General features: G+C 43.6%; 1 protein-coding gene across 1 annotated transcript in view; it reads left to right on the top strand.

Moving 5' to 3' along the window:
* Positions 1 to 65: 65 nt before the first annotated feature.
* The window catches only part of Lrrc66 (leucine rich repeat containing 66), a 34,511-nt gene continuing 12,712 nt past the window's right edge, over positions 66 to 21,864 (top strand). Inside the window, 3 exon segments of the mRNA XM_021163931.2 lie at positions 66 to 90; positions 2,428 to 2,907; positions 16,829 to 16,998. Coding sequence (XP_021019590.2) covers positions 2,433 to 2,907; positions 16,829 to 16,998 — 645 coding nt within the window. The 5' untranslated portion in view covers positions 66 to 90; positions 2,428 to 2,432.

Genomic DNA, 21,864 nt, shown 5'->3' with positions numbered 1-21,864 from the left:
GGGAGGAGTCTCAAGGGCACATATTTAAAATCCTCCCCTGGCTGGCTCAGCTGGAGACAGACCAGTTAGAAACTACCTAAGGACCCTCAGGTAGGCCCCAGGAAGGGCTTCTATCCACCGTTTCCCCTTTCTTTTTCCAATTTCTTAGAGAAGAATTCATCTTCATCTTTTCTCTACTTCCGTTTTTCCTGTTACCTTCTCTGTCTCACTCTGACTACACGTTCTCCAATTATTTCTACTTCCTCACACTTCAACCCGAACGAGTCTCAAAAGTCAATTTCTACTTAATTACCTGTACTTTCCTCTGGAGTTCTCCCGTTTGTGGGGTTTGGTGGTGGTGGTGGTGGTGGTGGGTGGTTGGTTGGTTTGGGCTTTTGGGTTTTTGTTTTTGTTTGTTTGTTTGTTTTCTGGGTTTGGTTTTGTTTTGGTTTTTGGTTTTTTGGTTTTTACCTCACATAGACATTTGTACGTAATATAATGTTTCTTTTCATCTCAGACATAAAATTATACTAATCTGCCTGTTTTTAATGTAAATCTATTCACGTATCAATCTCTTCACCTTGAAAAAGGCCAGACTATAAAAACCTTTCATTTATATCCCATTTTTAAGATGTATGTTTGAACCCCATTTTTTTCTTCAGTGTTGAAAGAATGTGCATAAGTATGATCGCTGTAATTTTTTTGCTACTATTACATTAGCTTGACATCCAGTTGTATGCACAATGATTGCAGCGTTAGCGTCAAAATAAATCTCTCTCTGACCAAGAAAATGAATTCAGCTTTTGGTATTGCGTAAGGGGTATACTATGATTTACTCCTTGCCGTAGGTAGGGCACCTTTGCAGTTTATGTACCTAAATTTAGATGCCCTCTGAGAGATGGGAGAGTTGACCTTGCATGAAACAAAAGTTTAGAAGTTGCAGTGAGAATGTCCTTCATTCTGTGCATTCATTCATGCAGAAAGCATAGCCAGTGACAGGCTCCAGAGCCTTAACTCTAGGAGGCACACGGCGGGAGTGGGGGCAAGCTACTTGCTCTCCTTTCGCTTTTGTGCTAACAATGTGTGATGGCATTGACATCCTGTCAAGCTGAGTGGAACTGAATACATTCACTCAATAGTTACTGAAAATATCGGGAAAGCAAAGGCAAAGAAAGCATTGGCTACTGTGAGAAAGACAGGTTCAGACCCTACAAATTGAGATGAGACTTGACGGATGTGCACTCTTCAGACTGTAGAGGGGAGTGGCATTGACCATGGATTAGAGGCAGATGCAAAACTCATTTTACTGTAAGGTAGACACATGCATCCCTAGCCCAGGCCACAGCTCGCCATTGCCCTGCAAGAGGAGCTCATCAAGGTAGCTGTGGTATGGAAAGTTCTGAATGCCTACCTTGGGAATTTGGACTGTAGGCAATTAAAGAGACACTTAAAATTTTCGAAGGAGAAAAATGCATATGGAAAATAATGTTGGGGGGAGAATGATCCCTGGACTTACCTATGATGGAGAGGAACGTGGGCAGGAGGGCAGGAAGCTCAGCAGAGCTATTCTAGTATTTCAGATGTGACAGTGAGACCAGGCAGGAATGTGTGATTTGTGGCTGAGAAAAATTGTTTGTATTCTTTCTTTGTCTTTGCAGGGTTTAGCGTAGAGCAAATCTCACAAATCCATTTCCCCCCACCTCTTGCAGGTGCTTTCCTGCATGCATACTGCCTTTGTAACATGTGCACACTGCTTTCAAAACCTACAGTTGCTTCCCAAGAGTGGGGGGGTGGGGGGGTAAAGACTCACTGTTTCTATATTTTATGATACCTCATGGCTTGGGTGCAGAACGCCCTTTTCATGACCATTTTTATTTACCTTCTGTACATTTTAAAAGGGTTTAAAATTGTGTGAAAAGTAGCAAAAGCCATAAACATAAAGTTTGTGGCTCTAGTCAGGAAAGACTCCAGTGCCTGGTCTGTGATTGCACTTTCTGTTCGTTTGTTGAGGTTCCTGCTTTAGTGAGACTGCAGTCATTCATGGTATAAACCACATGACGGTGTTCTAGATAAGCATAGCAGACTTTGCCCGATGCTGGTGACACAGAGCTGAGGCTTTTGCAGGAGGAAGTTGGACTCACTAGAGAGCAGACCACAGGCTGGAGTATACTGGGAAGGCAGAGGAGGTAAGGCTTTGGTCAATGTGGATTTCATGAAGACAGAGGGAGGTCTTTCCATTAAACGTGCACCGTGTCATCTTAGTCTACAGTTACACCTTTCGGGTAGTTTCTTTTCAGAACCCAGTTTCTAAGAACTCAAATGTTCACTTCGGTTGATAATTAAGCATGTTTTCTAAATCTTCAATTAGAGAGTCAATTTCCTGCTTTTGATTTGCTGTTTCCTTTTACGCGTTATTTTGAACGGTCTGATTTGCTTATCTTTTTCCAGGCATTATGAGAGACTTCTACGTCAGCGTTACTCTCCTAGTTACAGGTCTTTGCTTTGTGGAAACAGTGACAAACCCATCAAGAAAAAGCAGTATTTCCTTCAATCCTGAGTACCAGAGGAATGAGGATCGTCTGGCAAACTGGTCTTCTATCAGGCACGTGTCACAGAACACAGACGCCATGGATAGAAGTGTCTACTTTTTTAGAGTTCTCTTCCAGCCTCACACACAAAAAGAACAGCACGTAAAACCTCCGGACCGCACTCACCATCGCATATCGAAAGTGACCCTCGGCCCTCTCGTGCATTTACGGGCTTTGGAGACACTAAACCTCAGCAACAATGCTATCCACTCCCTCTCGCTGGATCTGCCCCTGCCTCCTTCCTCGCACCAAAAGCGCCACGGAGGCCACTCCCACAGCCGGCTCCCCAGGCTAAAGGTGCTGATCCTTCAAAGGAATCAACTCAGTGGTACTCCTAAAGGTGAGCAATGTGAAAGGATACAGGAGACAGAGAAAGAATATGTGGGGCACGGGTGTTTTATGTCAACAAGAGTTCTGTATTTATGTTCAGTTTCAAGGGAGCGGCTGAAAAAGCAGAGCGGCGACCGAGCAAATACAATAAAGGCGAGAGGCACCGCCTACCAGAGCGGAACTTTCAATTAGTGCCGCATAATGTCCCACTTTTCCACTCGAATTAATAGTGTGTGAGTTTGTCAAGAAACACCCGGGCGTATCTAGATGCTGGATCTCTGATATTTTAGGTTTTGGCAGTTGCTTGTTTGTTTGTTTGTTTGATGAGCTAGAGTCTCACTCTGTAGCCCAGGATGGCCTGGAACTCCCTATGTAGACCAGAGATCTGCCTGCCTCTGCTTCCCAAGTGCTGGGATAAGCATGAGTACCGCCACGCCTGGCTACACATTATTTATCTTGTTTGCTATATACATTTACTAATATGTGCAAGCAGTGAGAAATCATGAATACAGGTATTTTTAATATATAATATAATTTAAATTAAACATGTTACCATATTTACAATTTTTTTTCTTTTTAAAACGTATCTTGCCTTTTTAGTTGTCCTCCAAATGTTAGATCAGGAATATCTCAATATTATATAGTTGCATGTAAAACTTCCTAGTATGAAACCAAAACCAGAATTTCTTGCTGCAGCTTAACCTGGGCCCTGGAGATGCGCCCTTCAGGTTTCTGGAACAAGGGAGTTTCTGATTCAGAGCCCCAAGGAGGGTCTTTTCAGGGGTACAGAAAACAGCCTCACACCAGCCCTCCTCTTCCCATCCCAAGGCCTGCTCCTCAGCTGGGGCAGAATTTTAGAGAACATCCCCCATCAGACTTTCAGTCTGGAGAAAAGCCTTCCCTTTGTGCTTCTTCAAAGCCCTTTGAGAAAAACCCTGGCGATTCCCTTCTCTGAGGTTCGGTACTCCTCTGCCTCAGCTTTCCCTGGGACTAACTATAGCACAGCCCTGCTGTCTCCTGGAGTGGAGAGAAAAAGGAACTGGGGGCAGGGGCGCAGGAGAGGGGAGATAGCTCACAGGATCAGTGAAAAGAAAGATCTGTCTCTCCCTCCTGGGGACAGTGTGTTCTCCAGGGAGCTGGGACCAATATAATTTCACTTCAAGGCCAAAGGTCCAGGATAGAGATGGGCTTCTTCCTTGTGAGGTTAAACTTCTGGCTTCAAGAATAGAAGAGAGGAAACGGTAAACTTGTAGAGAAAACAACAGAAAAACAAAGCAAGTCACTCCTGCCTCTGGAATTCTGTTAGAACTCTGGCAAATGATGCCTTCAAGACAGGAAGGATTCGGACACCGCACAGGTAATGTGTGGCTCTGACTGGACATTAGTCATTTTATCCTGTCCATTCGTGATGTGAGCTCACGGCCTGCAGTCCACATACACTTGAAGTTTGCCCCAGATTGGTGCCCTGCAACACCCCTTGCGGATCTCTGATTCTGACTAGGGTAGGCCACACAACCTTGAATCCCATCTCCGAGGGGAGGAGTTAGTGAGAGGTGCCGCTTGGGGTGTGTCCCAACTTCGGACCTGCCCTTTTCTCTTGCTTTTCTGCTCATAGGTCTAATGATAGCGTCTAGATAATGCAGATGTTCCCTGGTCTACAATCACCATAAACCCATCACAGGTCACAAATACCGCAAGTCAAAATGCATTTATATACACCTCTTGGAGTTCCAATAGTAAATGACTCCCACCAAAGGCCCATGTGTTTGAACACTTGGGTCCTTCGGTGACACTGATTGAGAAGGTCACAGAAATTTTTAAAGAAAACAAAAATCTTGCTGAAGGAAGCACATCACTGGGGCGGGGTTTAGGCCCCTTGCCTTTCTTTCTCGGTTTCAAAGCTTGGATGCAAGGTATTCAGCCAGCTGCCTGCTCCAGCGCCACCCTGCCTGTGGCCACGCCCCCTCCCCCAGCCTCGGTGAGCTCCGGTCCTGTGGAACTGTGAGCCAAATCCCTTTTATCCTTACGTTGGTTTTACTAAGATAGTTTATCACAGCAACAGAAAAGAAACTAACCAGGTACATTATCCACCAGGCATTGATGCTTGGCCCGCCTTCCCTTAGACCTTCTCAGGACACTTACATTAGCAGGTAGCTTGAAGAAAGCCATGGAACACAAAGTCCGTTTTCTGATAAAACGTTGGGTAGCTATCTCATGTAACATCGAACACAATACTGAATGTGTGAACCAGTGGTCGTGGGGCACCATTGTAAATAATAATAACAATAATAATAATAATATAAAGTATCTCAATGCATCATAAATCAAAAGCGCCATAAGCTTTATTCAAATTGTTAAGGTTCAGTGTAAAGGGATCCTTCGTGCCTCTGCCATGTAATAAGTCACACTCAGTACGTGGCAGCAATTAAGAGACGTAAAGATAGTTTGGAAAGCTGAAAATGATCTGCAAATATTAGGTTTTATTGCTCTCTTGGCACAGATTGAAAACAACAGCACACTTAGAAATAAATGATTCATTTGCTTCTCTCTAAACCTCCAACTGTCTCTTAAAATGTTCAGTAGTTATTGTCATGGATGGGATCCATAATCCACTCTAATTCATGAGCAGAGTGCTGTGTGTGTCGACTTAGCTGTGCTTTACTGGTCCCGAGCAGTAATAAATGAGAAACGCTGCAGAAGGCAGCTCTCAAGCAACTAGCCATGTAGCGTACGCGGCTTCATAATTTGTGACCTGTGTCTTTAAATAGTGCCTGTTTATGTGACACTCAGAAAAGCCCATTATTATAAAGTTACAGCATCACACTGATTAATCTAGTGTCAGGTAATCTTGCTGAGTCAGCTATGATGCCACCAATAAGCTTTATATTGAGGAAGCACCCTGATCAGGTGCTGGTCAATACAACAGAGAAGCCAGACATTAATTTAACCTTAATGATACTTCTACCTACCATTCATAACTTACGAATAGCTTAACTTAATTAACTTTTTAAAAGTTAAGTAATAACATTTAATAGCCTGAAAATCAGCATGCTGGGTTTTATATGACTCTAACACAATGCCTGAGATGAACAACTTACAAAGAAGAAAGTTTTAGGTCACAGTTTGCAGCCCATGACAGCTGGTTCTGTTGCTCTGGGACCTGTTTTGAGCATCAGGACAGAAGCCCTTGGTAGAAGCGTCTGACTTCCTGGCATCGGGCAGTGAGGGAGCACGAGAACTCCACGTTAGCAGTCCCATCAGGGGCATGTCCCCAGTGGCCTCAAACCCCAGGTGAGCACCATCTCATCAAGGTTCCCCTTCCTTTCAGTAGCTCTGAGCTGGGGACTAAGCCTGTAACAATGTCGTCTTGGGCCACATACCCAGGCCACAGCAATGGTACTTTAGAGCTTTAAAGCAATGGGGTCAGCCTCTAAGTCCTTCACTAAGTGGTATTTTCAAAGCTGTACAGAGTGAAGATGCTGGGGCAAACGCCTTTCTGTGGTTCCAGGGAGGCTGACAGGTCAGACTGGTGTCCTTACGTTAGCTCCCCACCCCCACCCCAAGTTTCTGAAACCAGAGGGCTGCAGTGAGATAAGAGCTGACATTAGAAATGAACAGAATTGAGCAAGAAAGAAAATGCAGTGTCTTATAAAACAAGAGCCTTCTGTATTCTTTTACCCACAGGATTTGGATTATAGACATATAAATAACCGTTGTTCTCAAAATCAATTCAGTTTCTAAAGACATAAAATATATGGACAACATTAAGCTAAGAGGACAAGACTTTGTGTCTCTTATACACCTTGATCACAACAAGGGAGAACCTACTGAATAAAATGCCTCACCTTGGATCATTTTAGACACTACTCCAGTTTTTAGTACTTGGAACATGAAGCCATAATGTCAGAATGGCCTTGTGCTAGGTTATCTCATGAGCACTTGGAAAGGCATGCAGAAGTTCATAGTTCAAAGACACTGAGGTGGTGGCTAGACTCCAGTCTCCACCCCTTTACTTACTGACCTGAATATAATTTCCAGGAAAGAGTAGGACTGTCTCTGGCTACTTAGATGCTGGATGATTCAATTCCATTCCTTCCTAGCCTAGGTAATCATCAGAATGAAGTTCTGTAGTTAATTCCATTTCCTCAAAGTCACTTCTGAGTTTTCTTCTCAGCATCAAATGTTCCTCTCTGAAAACATGGAATCTAACTGTGGCAGGATGTCCCAGGGCCAGCCAGCACAGCACAGCTTTGTTCACTGTCCTACCCATCATCAGAGGCTCAAATAAGGAACACATTTTTCCCCACTTAGAAATGCACCCTGGAAACATAGATGGGCTACTCTAATCGCCTAACTCCGTCTTGGGAGACCTTACTCAGACAAGATCATTTGTAAAAATCATAGCAGTACCTTAACAAAACAAAATTTGAATCTCCTAAAGTGGGAAGAGGTTCCTGATACTAAATCCCATGTCACAAGAAACTTACCCTTCTTGGGAACTCTTGGGTTGGCTTTATAAGGGAAGTTGAATTAAATGTCTTACTACATTCTGTTTACTTAGTGACCATAAACAACTCACTTAACATAAGAAAGTCTTATCTCTGAGTATGAAGTGTATACACGGTCATAAAGATCACAGACACTGTGAAAAGACCGGAATACAGAGTGACATCATATAAAATAGCTTAGCACTGTTTGCTCCCTATTTTTTTTTTTTTAGTATGGAATAGAGTTTATTTAGGGCATGGGGGAGTTGAGGGGATAGTGGAGACAGAGAGAGAGAGAGAGAGAGAGAGAGAGAGAGAGAGAGAGAGAGAGAGAGAGAGAGAGAGAGGGAGGGAGAGAAGGAGGGAGGGAGAGGGAGAGGCAGAGGGAGGGAGAGGGGGAGGGGGAGGGGGAGAGGGGGGGAAGAGGGAGAGAGAGGGGAAAAGAGGAAGAGAGAGGGAGAGAGGGGGAGAGAGAGGGGGAGAGAGGGAGGGAGAGAGGGGGAGAGGGGGGAAGAGGGGAAGAGGGGAAGAGGGGGGAAGAAGGAAAGGGAGAGGGGAGGGGGAGGGGAGGGGGAGGGGAAGAGGGGAGAATGTAGAGAAGTAGAGGAGGCCAGCCATGAACACATAGAAAGGGGGGAGGAAGAGGGGAAGAGAGCCAGAGAGTGTTTGCTCCCTCTGGCACTAATGGATGGATAGCCCTGTAGCTCTTACTGTGGGGCTCACCCCAGTCTCTTCTGTCCTTGTTGCTTCTTTGATTTCAGGTACAGTAGAATATTAAAAGTCATTCAGACGATCCGCAGATGTTCAAGATCTGTGCGCAATTCAGGGTACTTCTCAGCTGCCATGTTGCCGTGTTCACGTTTGTGTGGGCCTGCATAGTGTTAGAGGCCCCTACCCTTGCTTGTTCGAAGCATTCTTGTGCTCTGAATGGTAAGCCATTCTGACCTGGGAAGCAAGCCGTCTCCCCTCTCCAGATAGGACAGAGCCATCACTACAGTGTCGCTTCTCCACACCCTTTGTGCTCTCTGCCTTCCCCTTCATCTCACCAGCCCCCCAACTCGAGCAAAGGCTGGTTTCCCTCCTGCATTGTAAGCTCACATTTATATGGATGGAGTCATACAGTACAGGTGGAGCAGCACAATAGCTGGGCAGCTGTCTACTACCCTTTATGATATCAGATTTTACTTTCCTATTGATAACCCCAGAGCTATTACTTACCAGTTCCATCTGGACTGCCCTTGGGCAGCCCTCGGGGCCATGCTATCTTGACTCTTCTCCTTCCTCTCATCACCTTCTTCTTCTTTGTGGTCCCAAGCCCAGGAAACCTAACCCTCACCTATGTTTCTTCTGCCCAGTTATTGGCTGTGGGAATCTTTATTCACCAATCAGGATTAACTAGGGACAGGGTCACAGGGGCTATATGCAGACTCCAGGTCTTGGGGGCCTGTATTTAACATTCAATAGACAGTAAAAGACAAAGCCTAAACATACTTTGCATTTTATTTTTGTTCCCCTGAGACCTTTGATACATAATATATAGTTCTGTATGACACTGGACAGTGGCAGAGTCATGGCTTCCAATCAGCCTCTTGATGGTGAGGGTAAATAGCCAGTGACCCTGTGCACTGCATATTAAGCTGTTAGTGTTTATAATATTAATAATTTAATATTTTGTTTGGTAGGTTAGTTATATTAAAGTCACTTTGACATCATATTTTTAGCCTATGATGGGTTTATTGAAATGGATGATCATTATACATCACGGAGCATCTGTGTGTACTTTTGTTTCAGTCCAGCACCTTTATTTCAGTGTAATTATCTTGGTGGCTACTCATGTTATCATAAATAGTAAATTCTTGTTATTTTTTTATTGATGAGTAAAAGTTGATCATTGACCTGTTGGCAGATAGGCAACGATGGGGGAGGGGCTAAACACTGCAATGAAGTTGGGTGGAGAGAGATAAACTACTAGATAGACACTCATCGAAAGAAAGGGAAAGTATTCATGTGTGTGTGTGTCTGTGTGTGAGATATAGATATAGATAGATAGATAGATTCTGGGTATTTTCCTCTATTGCTTTCCATCTTAATATGTTATGTGTATATGCATGAGGTATGCATGTGTCTATGTGAATGCATGCTTGTACTATGTGTGAGCACACATAAGTATGCAGGTATATGCGCATGTATGTGTATGCATGTGAAGGCCCGAGTTTGCCACTGAGTGTTGTTCTAGTTTTATTTTGTTGCTTTGATAAAAAAAACAAAAAACAAAAAAACAAAAACAAAACAACAACAACAACAAAAACCTACCAAAAGTGACCTAAGAAAGAGAGGTCATTTGGCTTAAACTTCCAAGTCACAGTCCAACACTGAAGACGTCTGGTAGAAACACAGGGCAGTAATCCGAATGCAGACACCACGGAGGAATGAATGCTGCCGGCTTCAAGGCTTGTCCTTAGCTAGCTTCCTTACATGAGCAAAAATCACCTACCCAGAAATGGTGCTGCCAAGAATGGTCTGGCCTATCCTATAACATCAAGATAATCCTTCACAGACCTGTCCACACACCAACCTGATCAGACAGGTAACCAATTCAAACCCTCCTAGGATGTGTCAAGTGGGCAGCTAATGCTAAGTATGACAAGTGACTTCCTTGAAGGATCTCCACCTTCCACTATAAGGCAAGGTCTTTCACTGAACCTGTGTGTGTGTGTGGTCTGTTTTGGCTAGTGTACCTAGCCAGCCTGCTCCAGAAATTCTGACTATCCCCTAGTCACTGAGTTTGTAGGTGGCCTACCACCACCACCTGACTTCTTTTATATGAGGGCCAAACTCTGGTCTTCATGGTTATATGATAAATACTCTACCCACTGAGCCGTATTTCCAGCCCTCCACCTTATTTTTTGAGTCTGTGTCTCTCACGTAACCTAGAGCTCACCATCTTGGCTAGATGCGATGGCCAGAAGCTCCCAGAACGCACATGTCTCTGCCTCTTTGCAGTGGGGTTCCAGGCTCACACTACCATGCACGGCTGTCATGAGAGTGCTGAGAGTCTGAACCTGGGTTCTCACGCTTTCACAGAAGCTCTTTATCCCCCGAGCCACCTCCCAGCTCAGAGAAGTCACAGTGATTCCAGACAAAAGCCTCAGAATGAGAAAAATTATCAGGATAAAGAAGAGTACTACAGAGTGATAAGGAGGCTAATTCTTTAACGATAATAATAACCTGTAATAATCCTACATAAATGTTCTTAATAATGAAACATATGGATACTTGGGGGGGACATAGTTCAACATTTCCTCATCAATAAATCAAGGAGACAAGCTATCAGTAAGACTCTAGCTGAAGTGATAGTCTAATCAAAACGTTTGATCCACTTGGCATATATAAAATGATCCATCCAGAACTAGAGTGATAGCTCATAGGTTAAGGGCCCTGTTGTTCTCACAGAAGACCTAAGTTCAATTCCCAGCACCTGCAATGGCAGCTCATAACCATCTATAACTCCAGTCCCAGGGGACCCAACATCATCTTCTGACATCCACGGGCATCAGAAATGCACATGATGTACATAGACACACACATACACATACACAGAGGCAGGCAAAAAAAAAATCATGCACATAAAATAATAAAATAAGACAGCAGTTGGTATCAGAGACCCTGAGGTATTGCCCTGATCATGCTGTTTTTTGAAGGAATATGGAAGACTTTAGGACTTTGTGGACATTCTAAATGGGGCTAATCCTATTCTAAATGGACAACCCTAGCAAGAACACAGAAGACAGGGCTAGGGGAAACTGTGGGAGCCCAGCTCAAGACGTTTCAGAAGGGAAGAGTGTTAGTAAGCAGCTTAGAGACCATTGTGATATTTTGGCAAATATGTGGCTACTTTTTGCCCTTGTCCAATAAATAAATAAATAAATAAATAAATAAGAATCTGCCTTAGGCTAAACCGCAGCATTTTGGATTAATGGCCTTGGCAGAAAAGACTTCAAGACAGCCTAGTATTGACTGTGTCGCATGGTTACTAGTGGTGACTCTTATGCAGATCTGCAGTGAAAAGGAGCGCATGGGACAAGGAGAAATGCAAAACGTACACTTTAAGGAGAAAGAGAGCACCAGGAAAGGTAACAGAGCTCGATCCATGCTCAAGGAGATCAAAAGTTCAGAGAAAACCCTGATGCTGAATGGAGTAAAGGAAGTGGTGGCCTCGGAGCAAGACCCTACCCAGCTTAGCTTTCAAGTTATGAAAAAGAATTAAAGGAAAGTTTCAGCAGTAAAGCTGACCATCCACACAGCAGGAAGCTGCTGCAGATGTCATTGAACAAGGGGCCACGTTCCAGCCCCAGCAAGCAGCAGAACTTATTAGCTTTGGCCATGTGGTTCTGGCTTTAAGAGTCAGGGATACAGAAAGAAGTTATGGAATCTCCCTCTGCAGCTAAGGAAAGCTGCTAAAGCCAGGCGGGCGTCAGGGGTGTCCCTGCACGGAGGCCCAGGGATGAGATTAGGTGAGGCTGTGAAAACAAAACCTTGGTTTCCTTGGAGACCCCAAGATGTTGGAGATGCCAGAGTCGTGGGATACACGCTGAGAGCTGCTAACAGGGAGTGGAAATAGCCCGAGAGAAAGCAGTATGTTGCAGTCAACAAAGATAAGAGAAGTTAGCGATCTGAGGAGCCCTTGACATCAGACACAGACATGCTGAGTTTGGAGTTTGCCGGGCTGGTTTCGGGTCTTGCTTTGGTCCAGTATTTCCTCACTGTGTTTCCCCCCGCCCCCCTCTCCTTAGGAATGGTGATGTGCCATTGAATCCTGTGCCATTGAATGCTAGAAGTGTGTAATCTGACTTTTCATTTTGATTTGACAGGGGTTAAGAGATTGCCATGACTCTCAGAAGAGATTTCGAATTTTGAACTTTCAAACAGTACTGAGACTGTGACAGACTATGGAGATTTTGAAGTTGGACAGAATGCAGTTTTTCATTATGATAAGACTATAATCCCACGGGGACCTAGGAGTAGAATGTGGTAGGTTGAATAAGAATGGCCCTTAGGCTCATCTATTTGAATGCTGGATCTGCAGGGAGTGGCTCTATTTGAAAGGATTAGAAGGTGCAGTCCTGTTGGAGGAAGTGTGCCAGTGGAAGTGGGATTTGAGGTTTAAAAAGCCCATGCCAGACCCAAGTCCTTTCTGACTGTAGATCTGGATGTAGAGCAATCAGCCACTTCTCTAGCGTTGTTCTGGCGTTCACACTGCTCTACTCCCTGCCATGATAATGAAAGACTAAACTTCTGGAACTAGAAGCCAGCCTCCAATTAAATGCTTTCTTTTATAAGCATTTCTTTTTTATGTTGCCTTGAGCATGATGTATCTTCACAGCAATAGAACAGTAAGACACCAGTGAGTTCTTAAAGAATCCTGTCTTCTCCCCTTTTTACACTCAAGTTCTTTCGGTATCTGCTCATGCCGGTTTTGTTTTTGTGCGCAGTTTTGAGGCACAGATACAAGGACATGAATAGTTAAGAGATCCGAGTTTTGACCCAGACCCTTCTACCCTGTCACTGGAAAAGTTCTTGCCTTGGTGTTTTGTTTGTAAATAGCAAGAAACCCTGGGACTCCATAAACATTGAAAGTGAAAGATTTTTGAAGTGCTTAGAGTATAAACAAGTGCCCAATTAGCTGGGCTGTGGTGGCTGGCACACGCCTTTAATCCTATCACTCAGGAGGCAGAGGCAGGTGGACCTCTGAGGTTGAGGCCAGCCTGGTCTACAGAGTGAGTTCCAGGACAGCCAGAGCTACCCAGAAAAACCCTGTCTTGAAAAAGAAAAAAAGAGTGCACAGTTAACAGGACCTTCAAATAATTTTTTTCCTGTCCTTCACAGCTCTTCCTCTCCTTAGCTTTTAGAAACTTATTCAGATCAGTTAAGCATTGGGATATTTTAGGAAGCATGAATTCACATTTCTAAATAGGCCAGACAAGCACAAGAAATGTCAGAGAACCTGTGGTGCTCTTCCCAACGCTGCCTTACATGCCCCTCCCAGTCCCATATGTTTGCACATTTAAATATGGAGGAATATCCTCTGCACGAAGAAATGTGTTCTCTTTAAAGGTTGTGTTCAACTCTAGAGGTTGTTGACAACTAGCCTTCCTTCTCAGTTCAAATGCCTCTTGGCACTTGTAATAGAGCAGAGAAAGAGAGCTGAGTGAAGAATTGGGAAGAGTTGGGAGAAGGGACACTGGTGTCCCTTCACAGAGGGCACTACACAGGGACTCCAGGCACAGACGTTTACAAAGTAATGAACTATTTCACACACATGTGTGCTAAGTAATACCAGCTTTGGCTCTCTCGTCACTTTTTGATATAGTTTTCTTGACCAATTCTCTCTCTCTCTCTCTCTCTCTCTCTCTCTCTCTCTCTCTCTCTCTCTCTCTCTCTCTCTCCCTCCCTCCCTCCCTCCCTCTCCCTCGCTCTCCCTCTCTCTCTCTCTCTCTCTCTCTCTCTCTCTCTCTCTCTCTCAAGTTCAAAGAAACGATAGCTTTCTACAAGCTCATGCCCCATCTAAAGCAGGCAGCCTTCAATCAGTTCCAGCCTAGTGTCTTACACAAGCCAGAATTCCTAATCTTTCCAGAGAAGCCAGAGACAAAGATTTTGTACTGACTCCTTAATGTTAGCTAGATACTTTTGGATCTCTGTGTAAGCCAAACACTATATCCCAAGCATCACAAGAGTTCACTTCATTCTGCTCAGGGAAGATTTGAACATGTGATAGTCAGGAGGACAAGCAGTCAATTGTATAGAGGTGTGGTAGACGATGAACCATTCTGTCTAACAAATAATGTTTCTTGTCTACATGTCTTATTCCACCATACTAAGCTTCCAGGGTAAGGATTTGTCATCAGTACCAAGAGCCTCCATCATAATCTTTTGATACATTTATTAATTTAAAGTTCTCTTGTTTAATCTATGCAACTCAATTGAACATATGACTGCATGGTACAGACATTTTTGTCGTGAGAATGCTAAAACTTTGGTTTCTTTAAAAAAGAGAACTATTATAAGGATATGTTTTTGTTTTGATCCCAAGTGTGGGGATATGGGACTGCTTCAGACCGTTGGTAGCAGCTGACTATGATTTGCTTTGTGCTCTAACAGAGCACAGAGGTGTGGTTTGCCAGCTGCCAATAGTTTCTGTGATTGTGTGATGTTTGGAATACTGGGAACTTTTGAGAAGGTATAGAAATTCTAGGGCTCATATAGATGGAGTTGTTGGTTGTTGGTTGTGGGTAGGTTTGGTTGCAGCTTGTAATTTATTAGTCATGCTCAAAGAAGAAACAAGAACAAAAAAGTTAGATTCACAGATAAATCTCTCTCTCTCTCCTATCCTTCTTTCTCTGCTCGTTAAAAGATTGCAGTGAAACTGGGGAGAGGGATAAAGAGTGGAGAAAAAAAAGAACCCACAAAGTAGCAAAGCCCAGCTACATATTTCAGTTATGTTACCCTCTCTCTTCATAATCAGCCTTGTCATCAATACCATGTAGACAGTAGACAGGAAATAAACCCTCTGGAACTGAACCAACTTGATCTGCTACACAGACGTTAAAGACTGCTGTTTGAGAACAGTGCTGAAGAAAATGTGAAATTACAAGCCCCCTTCCTGGGAGACAGGAATTAAGTTTGTAAGGCTGCTGTGACTGGCACCTCGTTCTCTGTCTAACTTCTCAGTGCCAACCGGAACTTCTATATACTTCCCAGAACAGAGTGAAACAGGAAGGCGGACGCTAGACCTCCGTCTGATTCTTGTGCTGGAAAGCAAAGCCCACCTGCAATCTCTTTGCCTTAAAAAAAAATCTAAGAATAGTTAAGGATAGCTATAATACCAATGATACCCAGTTATGAGAATGGATGTGGTTAAAAACAAAGATGTGCATGTGTGGGACGTGGAAGTACAATCAGAACCGGTGGTGAGAATTTTGGTTTGTTTAAAACCCAGGTATGTTCTGTGAATATGTTCTTGTTTTAATCCTAGTGTGGGATAAGAGGCTGCTTCAGAGCAGGTGCTTGCGATTAGTCTCGTGCACTAGCAGGGGTGTGATTTTTGCCAGCTACAGATCGTTGAATTCTAGGGATTCTGGAGAGGCTATAAATGGGAGAGCCTGTGGAGTCTGCTGCCCCTCTGATCACGGTCTCTGCTGCTGGAGTTTGTCGAGTGCTCCTGAGCGAAGAGCTGAGAGGGAGAAGTGGGGGAATCTCAATGAAGACTGGAGTGGCCCCAAGAAACTCCAAATCGCTAATCAGCAGGAAGTAGTCTAGAGAGTTCCACGCCCCCTTTCCCCTCTAACATTCTCCCTCTCCTAGCTAGCGTTGGAGGATTGGAAGGGACTAGGGTGAGATAAAGGTTGGAAAGGAGGTAGCGGTATAAGAACTAATAAAATAGCTTTAAAAAAATAGCCCCTATAAGAACTCTGCAATAGAACAAATGGGAGAAACGGGGAGGAATGGGAGGGTGAATATTCAACATACAGTATACACTTGCACAAAATATATTCCTATATAATACAGGACCATGCAGAATGAATATATACAATGAGAATCTTTTATTTTTAAAAAGCTTTAAAAACTGAATAAGGGAATTTCAAAATTGGAAGAATTCATTTTTATAGCACTAAAGCCTCTAAATCACTTTTCCCTGTCCTAACACGGGGATATCATTCGGTTTTACTCACAGTTAACCAAATTAACAAACATCTGTTAATTGCCTCACTTAATCATGGTTTGATTTTTTTAAAAAATTGATTCTTAGTTAAAAAGAGCACACACTAGACTACTGAAACAACTTAGCAGGTTAAAAAAAAAAGGTGCCTGCAGCCAAACCTGATGGTCTGAGTTCAATCCTGGGGCCCCCATGGTGGAAGAAGAGAATAACTCCTGATAGTTATCCTCTACCCTCTGCGCATGCACCGCACCACGAGCATACAAATACACAACAGATAAATAATAAGTACATTGTGATAAAAATAGCACATGATCATTTGAAAGAAAGAACCAAGGAACATAAAGCTGAAAGAGCTTTTTCCATATCCCTCTTCCACTCCCTCAGGCATCTTACACCAGACTGTAATGAGTATTAATAATTTGATTCACCTCCTTATTTCTGCCTACTCAAAATACATACCTGCATATGCTTGTAATGTGTTTCCCACCAGGAACATTTTGATGATAGCCTATACTACTTTGACTTCGGTTTTTTTTCCCCTTCTTGTTCAATAAGTTCACATGCTAATTGGCCCTGGTCTCTCTTAAGACCACTTGTTTTTTTTCACAGTGTTACACTCTGACAACTTCCCACTCGAGAGCCATTAATATCTCCAGTTTTCACTGCACGCCACGCAGCAGCAAATAGCAGCAGTTTAGGTTTTAATCTGCGTTTCCTTTTCGCAGGACTGTGGAAGCTGAAGTCATTGCGGAGTCTGGATCTGTCATTCAACAGGATAGTTCACATTGGGCTGTCTGATTTTCATGGCTGCCTGCAGCTGGAGAGCATCTATTTAAAGAGCAACAAGATCTGCACGATTCACCCCGAAGCCTTCAAAGGGCTCAAAAAATTACAGGTTCTAAATTCTATCTTACAACCGTCTTAGCTATACAGGGTTGTGGTTAACTAGATTTGAGGGCTGTTTCCTTTTAAGAGTGTCTCAGTGTGCAGGGGTGCCGGCTGTTAAAGTGTGCTATTTAAGACCTCCTGGAACAACTGAAGTCTACTGCTCAAAAAAATTAAAGATCTCAACAATGGACATGAACTTAATAAGAATTCTCAGCCAGGAGTCACATACTAGGCTGAATATGACTGAGTTGATAAGGCACCTGCCTAGAGTACAGTGGGCTCTAGGTTCACTCTCCAGCACACAGTATAATCAGGGGTTGGGGCAGAAGCAGGAGGATCATTACGATCAAGATCATTCTCAGCTACATACCAAGTTCAAGGCCAGTAGGTGTAGAAGAGACATCGTCTAAAAGAAAGAAAGGAAGGAAGGAAGGAAGGAAGGAAGGAAGAAAGATTGTTATATTATTTACCAAATCAAAATCAAATTAAATTCAACTCCAAGTTTCCATTGACCAATTGGCAAGGAATTAATTGTGTCCTTTAGGAGTTTGAAGGCAGCCTGGTCTACATAGGGAGTTCCAGGCCAGCCAGGCTCACAGAATGAGACACCATCTTAAACAAGCAAACAAAGCAACAACAACACCTGCCTGGGTTGCTCCCGGACTCTTGCACAAACTGAGGGGCACTCACTGCCTGGAATCCAGCCTAGACTCACAACCTCATCCCAAGCAAGTTCCTTAGTCTCCCATCTGTCTAGTGGCTCCCTGTCAGAATGAGCTTCACTGTGTATGAAGCCCTTAAAACACCACCTGGTGACTTCAGCTGTTCTCTAACACACAGATCTAACAGTGTTGCTCCTCTCGCTTAGAACCCTTCCAAGACTTTACAGCCAGGGCCTGACCCCTGCCTGCCTCTCCAGCCTTATTTCAAGCTGCTGTCCCCTTGTACATTGCTGTCCTACCTGCTTGCACTTAGGGTCTCTCCTACCCCGACTTACTCCTCCTCTTTACCCAGGAGAGCTAGGGCTATGAGTCCTTCCAGCTTTGGTTGAATGTCACTTCCTTGGGGAGTTTTTCCTTAGTCTTTTTTCAGAAACCTTCACCGTGGCTGCATGGTTAGTTGTTCCTGCCTAGCCTCCTCCCCACCAACACCGAAGGGTAATCACATACCTACAGAGCACATGTTATACCTGATTTTGTTTCCTAGAACTAAGCTGGGTGCATTTTAAAACACCTGTTGAATAAACAGAGGGATGGTTACTGGGAGATACTCCCGTGTAGCTGTCTTAGTTGTCTATTGATGTATCGCCATTTACCACAGCTTTGGAGCTAACACTGCACATGTAGATCACCTGGCAAAGCCTTTGGGGCAGGGATTCAGACACAGCTTAGCTGGGGAGCCTCAACCTTATGGTCACTCAAGAGCCGTCACTGGTGTCACCACTGAAAGCCTGGTGGAGAACAGCCACCTAAGCAAGGTGGACAGGATTGGTTTCCCTCTTGGGAGGTTGGACTGAGGGCTCAGCTCCTTATCAGCTGTTGGGTGAAGTCTGCCCTCAGGTTTCTGCCCTGAAGTGTTCTCCACCAGGCTGCCCACGATACACCATCTTTCTTTGGAGGTGGTCATCTCTGACATTCTCTGTCCTCTGTTTTATGGATTGTCATCGTGACAGCAGCATCCCATCGCTGCTGCTGGAGATGATTGGCTAGAAACCGAATCAAACCTTCCACCCACACTGGAGGGAAGACATTTCTTAAAAGCCTGAATAACAGAACCATGGAAGTTATTAGAGCAGAAAAGCCCCCACTTCACTTGGCTGTGCCCTCCACTCATTTGATCGTGCTCCCTACTCATTTGGATGTGCTCCCTACGTCAATGACTGGCAGGTTGTAAAGGAGCCATAACTGGTGTGTACTGGTTATGGGCACATCTATAAGTGGAATTTGTCCTGTGTGTTCCCTCCTGTATATTTTATTGTGCTTTATGAGTCTTCGAAGCTTGAGGTTTAAAAAAATTTAGCATAAGCAAGTTATAAATCAGCTCTGAGCATGTTAGGGGTGAGGGGTGGGGTAGCCATAATCCACAACTCGCCAGAACTGGGAATCCTCCCCCAGCCCTGGGCTTGGCTTTCCCTTCTGTGTGGTTGGCAATAGCTCCAAATACTGGCGGTGGACCGTGATGAAGATGTTTGGTACCAGGAATCTGCATATCACAGTGGTTGGCCTCTCCCCTCCGGAAGATGAATTCCACATCTGCCCTGTTATGTGCGTCTTCCTGTGGGGGTACCTTCCCAGAAGCCAAATAGATTTTCCAAAACATAAATCCATCAGCATACTTCAATGGGATGAAATAAGTCTCACTGACGTTTCAAATTAGCTTTTCTTTTCTTAATCTTATCTTGCTCTTCTTCGACACAGTGATTTGTGCTGTAGTACGCTGCCCACTCTCCCGCCTTCCCGGAATACATGTACCTTTCAAATGCTGCAGGGTGGTGATTTCTTTTCCTAAGTTATAATTCCATTTTCATCTTTTCTCAGAAATTACTCTTTCTGAATTATTTTTTTTTTAATATTTTTATTACATATTTTCCTCAATTACATTTCCAATACTATCCCAAAAGTCCCCCATAGCGCCCCCCACTTCCCTACCCACCCATTCCCATTCTTTTGGCCCTGGCATTCCCCTATATTGGGGCATATAAAGTTTGCAAGTCCAATGGGCCTCTCTTTCCATTGATGGCCGACTAGGCCATCTTTCGATACATATGCAGCTAGAGACAAGAGCTCCAGGGTTCTGGTTAGTACATCATGTTGTTCCAACAATAGGGTTGCAGATCCCTTTAGCTCCTTGGGTACTTTCTCTAGCTTCTCCATTGGGAGCCCTGTGATACATCCAATAGCTGACTGTGAACATCCACTCCTGTGTTTGCTAGGCCCCGGCATCGTCTCACAAGAGACAGCTATATTTGGGTCTTTTCAGCAAAATCTTGCTAGTGTATGCAATGGTGTCAGCGTTTAGAAGCTGATTATGGGACGGATCCCTGGATACAGCAGTCTCTAAATGGTCCATCCTTTCATCACAGCTACGAACTTTGTCTCTGTAACTCCTTCCCTGGGTGTTTTGTTCCCAATTCTAAGAAGGTGCACAGTGTCCACACTTTGGTCTTCATTCTTCTTGAGTTTCATGCGTTTATCAAATTGTATCTTATATCTTGGGTATCCTAAGTTTTGGGCTAATATCCACTTATCAATGAATACATATTGTGTGAGTTCTTTTGTGATTGTGTTACTTCACTCAAGATGATGCCCTCCAGGTCCATCCATTTGGCTAGGAATTTCATAAATTCATTCTTTTTAATAGCTGAGTAGTACTCCATTGTGTAAATGTACCATAATTTCTGTATCCATTCCTCTGTTGAGGGACATCTGGGTTCTTTCCAGCTTCTGGCTATTATAAATAGGGCTGCTATGAACATAGTGGAGCATGTGTCCTTTTTACCGGTTGGGACATCTTCTGGATATATGCCCAGGAGAGGTATTGCTGGATCCTCCGGTAGTACTATGTCCAATTTTCTGAGGAACCGCCAGACTGATTTCCAGAGTGGTTGTACAAGCTTGCAATCCCACCAACAATGGAGGAGTGTTCCTCTTTCTCCACATCCTCGCCAGCATCTGCTGTCACCTGAATTTTTGATCTTAGCCATTCTGACTGGTGTGAGGTGGAATCTCAGGGTTGTTTTGATTTGCATTTCCCTGATGATTAAGGATGCTGAACATTTTTTCAGGTGCTTCTCTGCCATTCGGTATTCCTCAGGTGAGAATTCTTTGTTCAGTTCTGAGCCCCATTTTTTAATGGGGTTATTTGACTTTCTGGAGTCCACCTTCTTGAGTTCTTTATATATATTGGATATTAGTCCCTTATCTGATTTAGGATAGGTGAAGATCCTTTCCCAATCTGTTGGTGGTTTTTTTGTCTTATTGATGGTGTCTTTAGCCTTGCAGAAGCTTTGTAGTTTCATGAGGTCCCACTTGTCAATTCTCGATCTTACAGCACAAGCCATTACTGTTCTATTCAGGAATTTTTCCCCTGTGCCCATATCTTCAAGGCTTTTCCCCACTTTCTCCTCTATAAGTTTCAGTGTCTCTGGTTTTATGTGAAGTTCCTTGATCCACTTAGACTTGACCTTAGTACAAGGAGATAGGAATGGATCGATTCGCATTCTTCTACATGTTAACAACCAGTTGTGCCAGCACCATTTGTTGAAAATGCTGTCTTTCTTCCACTGGATGTTTTTAGCTCCCTTGTCGAAGATCAAGTGACCGTAGGTGTGTGGGTTCATTTCTGGGTCTTCAATTCTATTCCATTGGTCTATTTGTCTGTCACTATACCAGTACCATGCAGTTTTTATCACAATTGCTCTGTAGTAGAGCTTTAGGTCCGGCATGGTGATTCCACCAGAGGTTCTTTTATCCTTGAGAAGAGTTTTTGCTATCCTAGGTTTTTTGTTATTCCAGATGAATTTGCAGATTGCACTTTCTAATTCGTTGAAGAATTGAGTTGGAATTTTGATGGGGATTGCATTGAATCTGTAGATTGCTTTTGGCAAGATAGCCATTTTTACAATGTTGATCCTGCCAATCCATGAGCATGGGAGATCTTTCCATCTTCTGAGATCTTCTATAATTTCTTTCTTCAGAGACTTGAAGTTTTTATTATACAGATCTTTCACTTCCTTAGTTAGAGTCACGCCAAGATATTTTATATTATTTGTGACTATTGAGAAGGGTGTTGTTCCCTAATTTCTTTCTCAGCCTGTTTATTCTTTGTGTAGAGAAAGGCCATTGATTTGTTTGAGTTAATTTTATATCCAGCT

The sequence above is a fragment of the Mus caroli genome, unplaced genomic scaffold, assembly GCF_978045245.1.
Source record: "Mus caroli unplaced genomic scaffold, Mus_caroli_1 scaffold_4, whole genome shotgun sequence".
Lineage (NCBI taxonomy): Eukaryota > Metazoa > Chordata > Mammalia > Rodentia > Muridae > Mus > Mus caroli.
This window is presented reverse-complemented; position numbering and strand designations above follow the sequence as displayed.